The sequence below is a fragment of the Mesitornis unicolor genome, unplaced genomic scaffold (assembly GCF_000695765.1).
Source record: "Mesitornis unicolor isolate BGI_N332 unplaced genomic scaffold, ASM69576v1 scaffold32765, whole genome shotgun sequence".
NCBI lineage: Eukaryota > Metazoa > Chordata > Aves > Mesitornithiformes > Mesitornithidae > Mesitornis > Mesitornis unicolor.
The window spans coordinates 2326-9609 of record NW_010185364.1 but is presented as its reverse complement, the minus strand read 5'-3'; the positions used below and the strand labels follow the sequence as shown (position 1 = coordinate 9609).

At 47.5% G+C, this 7284-nt stretch overlaps 1 protein-coding gene across 1 annotated transcript; it reads left to right on the top strand.

Moving 5' to 3' along the window:
• The first annotated feature begins 5339 nt into the window (after positions 1-5339).
• Positions 5340-6134, top strand: LOC104540897 (transcription factor HES-5-like). Its single transcript, XM_010184816.1, has 3 exons — positions 5340-5402; positions 5584-5764; positions 5893-6134. The coding sequence occupies exons 1-3, from the start codon at positions 5340-5342 to the stop codon at positions 6132-6134; spliced, it is 486 nt and encodes a 161-aa protein (XP_010183118.1).
• Positions 6135-7284: the final 1150 nt, after the last annotated feature.

Genomic DNA, 7284 nt, shown 5'->3' with positions numbered 1-7284 from the left:
TGAAGGCCATAAGCGTTGAGTCTCATGATAAAAAGCACAAGCCTTACCAAACAGAGCTGCAAGAGTGGCAAGGAGAAGGTGTGTGTTTGTGCCAGATAGGAGGGCGATCACCTCTCCCCTTCCAAGAGCAGCAATTAATCCTATCTGCATGTGTCAGCTGTTGAATCTCTCAATGCTAGGGCAGCGGTGCAGGGGGGAGATGACAGTCACAGACATCCCTTGTGTCCCAGCCCCAAATAACCAGAACCACTGGAGGCAGCTGCTCAGAACTGGGTGGTGCTGACAGCCAGATGTGCACAAGGACTGAGGACAGCTGCAGCTTTAGACTGAGCTGTTGGTTGGCCTGCGGGAGCGTGAATAAACAAATTAAAACTTCGTTTACTTTCCAGCGAGGCCAAGTTAATTTCTGTTGAATAGATTGTTAATGATTTCCTGACTGAGGATTTGAGTACATCTTCCTTTGCTTGAACAAATTGTGCTAAATAACATGTTCAAAATCTGCTCCTGGACTCGGGTCCAAAGGAGAACTTTTGCATCTGCCTGTCTAGGAGGAGCGCGACTGTGAGTGTGGTCCAGGCCGGTAACCAAATCCTCCCGCAAGCCATGGAGCTGGCTCCTTTTCAGAGATGCCAAAGCTAATTAAAGCAAAAGTGGGTGCTCAGCACCTTTGCAAACCAGATGTCTCAAACAGCCACTCGGCAAGAGGAGCACTGCAACCAGTTGGCTATTTGAAACACTGAAATTTGGGGGTTCATTTTTCTTCCTTTGTAAAACATTGCTAATAGTACATCCTTATCTCACAGAGGAGGTTGCTGAGAATTCATTAGCTGGTGTTTGCAAAGCACTTTGAAAATGCAAAGCCAGTGCATTATCCCTAGTCTCCTGGATGCTTTCCATGTTATTAAAATCGGGATTTCAGAAAGGCTTATCGGGGATCAAAACAGCATCCCAAACTTGAAAGGAAGCAAGACTGTTAAACCATCCTCGGTGGCCCCCCCTCCAGCCAGATGTTAAGCCCTGAAGGACCAAAGTGGCACAAGGAATTACTTTCCCAAGTTCCCCCAGCTGGGCTGACAGGCCTTGATCAATGGTTTTCTCCCCAGCGAGTGCAATGCAGATGGTCTACCCAGAGCAAGGTTTCTGCGAAGTACAAAGGGAAGTCAAACACCATTTCTAATTCAGCTTGTAGCATGGCACACTTCCTTTATCCTCCGCCTGAATGCAGTGAATGGGAGAGCGGTGTGGGAAACTGGAAGGAACTCCAAACTCACACAGTCTGCGGGTCTGCAGGACACCCCTGTCCTCAAACCACATCTGCCTGTGACAGACACGGGGGGAAAAGAGTGGCAGAACGAAAAATCAGATTATGGAAACTGCACGGAGGGAAAAGAAACCCTGAGTTAAAGGAAAAAAAGCGAAGGCAGGTACACAGACAGACAGAAACTGCACCAGGCGCACACAGGAGGCGGCCAAGTGATGCAGTGAGCAAGGGTGAGGGGAAATGATGGGGAAAGGAGCTGCAGGAGCAGAATCGTGCTCAGCCACCAGTAAGGCCAAAGAAAATTATCCCCCAGAGGTGATTTTGGCCCCCATTGGGACTTCTGAGCCACGTGTTCTGTTTGCATCCTTAATTCCCCAGATCTGTTTAATATGTCCAGGAAAACACAGACCCTTGATGTTAGCCAGGCTGCTCGTAAGTTTGTGCACACTGTTGCAAACTGATACAGAAGCTCCCCCAGTCCTTCATTGCCCTGGCACGTTAATCTGAATTACTGCTTGCTGTCATTTAAATATGGGGTTTAAATAGAAGAGTTTTTATTGACTTCCAAAGTTTCTATTGACTTCCAAAGTTCCTATTGACTTCAGCGAGGATCCAGGTAGGGCCCTTAGGATTGGACCCATTTTATTTTCCACCTCAGGATGCTCTGTTAATTGAGTCTCCTAATTTTTGCCATCTTTCCCGCTCTGCATTCAAAAGCCTCGCCCTGTTTTTGCTCCCACATGACTTACTAACATAAGGCTGGGGAAGTTTGCGTACCTCTGAGTTTCCCACACCGTTTCTTCACTATATTCATTCCTGCCACAAAGGAAGTGTGCCCGACTACAAACCACATTAGCAACGGTGCTTGCCTCGCCATTGTGTTCAGTGGGAAACCCCGCTCCCAAAAGGCCATCTGGGCAGCACGGATCAGGGGAGAAGCAACCAGCATCCCTCAAGACTTGGGAAAGCCGCAGCATCTTTGAGGCTTCTTAAAGAGCGAACATCTGGCAGGGATTCTGGGGGAAGGCTGCTGCTAATGCCACCTTTCAACCTTGTTATCCAGATCCAGTATCTTGGCATCCTAATAAGTTTTCTGTGCAATATTGCATATTTGGAACCATAGGAGGCTTATTTCTGTTCCTTCATGTAAACTCCACCAACTCTGCCGACTTTATAATAGGGAGGAATTTTTGTTATCACTTTTCTTTAGGATTTCTAACCAAAGCAGAAGCAGAGCATCTATTTTGGGTAACTGGGCATCTAATTTAACTCTTCCAAGATGGTCAGTAATGGGCTAATTTTTCCCCCTCACAGACTCTGAAACCAAAGGGAAAATAAAAAGCTATTTTAAAGCTATGTTTTTATTTCAGATGCTTTAAAAATTCATGTGTGACACAGCCTGAGGAAGTAGGAACCCCGGTGGATTTTCCATCTGCGGGAGATTTTGCTACACTCACCTCACAATAATACATTGAATATTGGAATTTTTATTACCACACACATTCTAAATACGTGGGGGCTCCAGCCTCTATAGTTAAGTGAACTTCTCAAGGCCACAGAACATTACTTAGCATTCAGCTTGCTTGGGAGCAGGTTTTGGATCCATTTGGATCCTAATGGAGAAGAAATTAGGAGCGATAATGCCTAACCATGTAATTACTAAACAGCAAGAGAAAAAAGGTCCATCACATCTCACACACACATGGTAAGCAGATAAGGAGCAAGACTTTATGCTTGGGATCCTGGAAAAAAAGTCAATTAGGCATTTTTATGCCATGCAATTAATTTCTTCAAGAAAGTATAAAACTACAGTTTATACAGAAAAACTACGATTTATAGTGGAAAGTTAATTTGTCCTCCCCTAAAATACAAGTCCTGTGATGCAGGAATGTGATAATGCACAGATTGCTGAGAAGCAGGCTTAGTTTCTTGTTGTGTGTGGGTAATTGCAGGGAAGGCATCTGACGCTTTAAACAGCTTTGTTGGACTAAAACCGGAGTGCCTGTTTATGTGACTTGTGCTGGAAGGGGAAATTATTGCTGTCCTTATGGCTGCTTATAATCTGGAAAACAGAAACTGTCTCTAGCAAAACTGTTAATGGACCCTGCTGATCACTGGCTTGGCACATTTCTTCTTCGTGCACTTGATTAACGAGCTGGAGAAATGAGTTACTGCTCGGGAGTTTCTGTTTCAGAGACCCTCCCCAAGAGGGACGCACAGAGCGCAAGATTGGTTTCGGAGGTGGCATTACATGGGCTCGGAGATAATCCACAAGCTTTGAGGGGAACATGTGAAATGGGGTCACAAAAGCTTTCCCACAACTTGACATAAAAGCCTCGGAGCTCAACAGCTGCTGCCCTGGACGAAAAGAAGGGAGCCTATTCAGGGGGAGGACAAAAGGGATGGAAACGCAGATCCTGGCCGAGGTCATTTAAGCCTTACCTGGTCTTACGAATAACGAGTGGCAGAGCGAGAGAGAAATGTGCCCGTGTGGATGTGCATTCCCACTAAAAGACGTGTGACCACACACAGATATTAATATATACATGAACACACACGTATATTACTGCAAACACAAATGGTCTTTACTTACTGCACTAAGAGATCCTCAAATGTAAGCCTTAACATTACTTGTCAGTAATTGGTCTGATTATTATTACTCTTGTATTGAATTTTATAGCGGGGATACCGATGCTCACAGAGAAGTGCGCACACGTAGGGTCAGGTAGCGCATTCGGAGTCAACCTGGGAGCAGAACACGTGGTTCTGGAGGTGTGGTTAACACTGCTGCCTGCCCGTGTCGCCCTGCTGGTGCTGTCACAGGGCAGCGTCACCGGCAGCCTCGCTCCACACAGCCCAGGGCGCATGTGAGGAGATGCAGAAATGCTCTGCTGCCTTTTCCTCCTTCAGCTGGTCAGGATACGTGACAGCCTGTACAGGAAAGGAGGTCTTGCATGGGCAGAATGAAGGCAGGCAGAGCTGGTTCAAGTTTTCTGTGTGTTTTTTTAAGATACAGATAGGAAGACCATTGACTCTTCCAGCTGCAGGCACCCGTCGAGCAGTGCACATCTCAGTACAGAAACTGGCCCAGTGGAGAATGAGGAATCAGGAATTGGGTTTCTAATGATTTTATGGGCTATGTGAATCTATTCCGTGCTCAGTTTTCCTTTGTGCATAGATTAAATGAAAATAATTAGAGTAAAACATGGTTTGGGGAGGAGGCGAGAAAGCAGCATGTGAGACTGAACTGATCCCAAATCACTCTGAGATCCTTCTCCTCACGGATTTATCTCACAGGTATTTGAAAATGGAAACATAGAGTGCTTGTGACAGGGCTCTGAAAAGGTGCGTAAGATACCAAGGGAAGAGAACAAAGCTCAAAACAGAAAATGTTTTCAGCAACTGTGTGTATTTACAATTAAAAGCTGAAGTGAAAAGGCTGATTTCTGTCTCACGCGGGCAAAAGTGTCACCCGTGGGAGCACAACTGGCACTGGCTTCCTGAGAAAACAAGCGAGCGGTTTGAAAGAAATCCTGCTCTTTATCTCGGAGAGCCAGAAGCTGCCCGTGTGCGGCTGTGCGTCAGTGCACGCTGTAGCGTGTGCCTCCGCGCGTCCCCGGAGAGCAGCGCGGCCTGCCCGCCGCAGTTGATGTCCCGCCACCGGCAGCTGACCTCCTCCTTCCTCCGCGCGTGTGAACCCCGGGCCGCGGCGGGAGTGCCATTGATCCGCGGCGTTAGTCAGCAGCCCCTTCCCATGGCGGGCCAGCCCGTTCCCAGCTTTCTGACGCGTAATTCTGATCCCGGCCTTTCACGCGGCGCGCACTCCCCACCTGCTCATCTGGGAGAAGGTCATTATCCCCCGGCTATTCACTGCCAGCGGAGCATGCAAGAATGGATGCTGCTCCCATTGTGCTGGCTATCTCCCGGATTGGCTGCGGAGTGTGGGAAACTCCACCGAGCTGGAGACCCACAGCCTCTCCAGGAGGCTGCTCACTATAAATACCAGGCAGAGGCAGCTTTCAGCAACGCATTTCTCCTGGACTTCCACTCTGAGACTTTCCTCCCTTTCTCAGGACAGATGGCTCCCAGCACTGTTTTCATGGAGCCCGACAACCTGCTGACACCAAAGGAGAAAAACAAAGTAAGTCTGGGCACAGCAAGGCTGCTTCGAGCCACGCTCTCAGCTGTTCTCATAGCAGCTTACACCAGCTGAGAAGCAGGCCCACACTGTTTAGGAACAGCGATGGGCAGCAAACAGTGCTGTGAAATGGCCGAGAGAGGAGCCTTGTAATAACAGGTCTCTTTGCCTTTGCTTTTTACAGCTGAGGAAGCCGGTGGTGGAGAAAATGCGCCGTGACCGGATTAACAGCAGCATCGAGCAGCTGAAACTGCTCCTGGAGAAGGAGTTTCAGAGGCACCAGCCCAACTCCAAGCTGGAGAAAGCCGACATCCTGGAGATGACCGTCAGCTACCTGAAGCAGCAGAGCCAGCTGCAGATGAAGAGTGAGTATTGAGTTTTGCTTCAGTCTCTAGCGTACTGCAAACCCCTGACAGTTTTTTGAATCTCTAGCCATGAACAACTGCTCTAAACTATTTTTTCTTTCCCTTCCCTCTTCTCTTCCCTTCTCTAGCTGCAGGATCCTTCCATAAAAGCTCTCAGTTTGACTTCAGAGAGGGCTATTCTAGGTGTTTGCAAGAGGCTTTCCATTTCCTCTCTCTTCACAAAGTCCGAACTGAAACCCAGACCAAGCTTTTAAGCCACTTCCAGAAGAGCCAGTCAGCAGCTACGGAGGTCGTCTTTTCCCCCGGGACCCCCAGCCCCCTGAAGCAAGCATCTCCGAAAAATACCAGTACTCTCTGGAGGCCCTGGTAGTCCTTAAAGCGCGGACCTTTGCCTTTTCCAGTCCAGAGGAAGGATCTGACTGCATCCGATAGTCCAGCTTTGATCCTCTCTTCTGTAGGGAATTTTATTTCCCCGAGTATTTTTATTTATGCGTGAAAAGAATGGCGTAATTTTGACTTTTTTGGGACCCTATGGCAAAGGTTGAGGCATTCTGACGCTGTGCAGACGCTGGTTATGGCAGCACACAGCGCGCGGCCCAGTGAGGGCTGAACGTCTTCGAAGTGAAGGAGGGCGTTTTTGCAAATGTTACGGTTGTGACAGACAAGAGTTGCTGTAGGAGAGATTCCTCTCGTATTGCTTGTAAGAGCCACCAGCTTTGCTCTGGCTTGACTGGCAACGCTTGTTTGCTCAGTCACTCCAGAGGATAAATTTATTCCCCGTTGGTTCATGCACACTTGATTCAAATCAACTTCCCTCTGCTTAGAACGTGTACAAAACAAAGATGGGGTTTGGTTTGGTTTGGGTTTTTCCCCAGTGACCCTTTCATAGCCCTAGTATATGGAGTGTGATGGATGAACAGAAGCTAGGAAACTATGTGGAATATTTCTACTATTTTGCTGCTTTTTTCAATTTAGAAAAAGAGTATGTTACTGCTTTATGTTAAAGAAAAGGTAGTAGGTAAAAGGCTTGATTTGTCAATGTTATACATTTTGAGTGTAAGCTATGCTTTTTCTAGCATTTTCATTATAATAATGATTTTTGTCTGTATTGAGTGGTTTAATTCATGGTGGATGGTGTTTCTCCCACTACTGGGACAGCCCTATGGCTTCCATGCATACTGTGTATGCGTCTCTGTCGTTGTAGAGAGCAATAAAATGCATTTGTATGCAACTTCTGCCTGGGTTCTCTCCCTCTTTATCACCTGCGCCTGAGAAAAAGACCAATATGTGAGACTGCTAAAGAAGGGGGGTTCTTTGTGAAGCAAGAGGAGCTCGTCTTCCCATCTACTCTGCTCGTTCTCGTGACTCTCAACATGTACCTTAGCCCCAAGAAGCAGGCAAGTGCTCCTGTCACACAGATTCCCTCAGCTGAATTGCATTGAGCATCTCCTTGGTCACTGCCCCTCCTATCTACACAAAACCTCCTCACCTGAGCAGTGAAGCCTTAAACCTGGCCATCT

What these genes read in the sequence shown, in the direction of transcription:
- LOC104540897 (XM_010184816.1), top strand. Translation starts at nt 5,340, where the DNA reads ATGGCTCCCAGCACTGTTTTCATGGAGCCCGACAACCTGCTGACACCA. An exon ending in CACCAAAGGAGAAAAACAAA is followed by an intron (nt 5,403 to 5,583) that starts GTAAGTCTGGGC and finishes TGCTTTTTACAG; the next exon opens with CTGAGGAAGCCGGTGGTGGA. An exon ending in GAGCCAGCTGCAGATGAAGA is followed by an intron (nt 5,765 to 5,892) that starts GTGAGTATTGAG and finishes TCCCTTCTCTAG; the next exon opens with CTGCAGGATCCTTCCATAAA.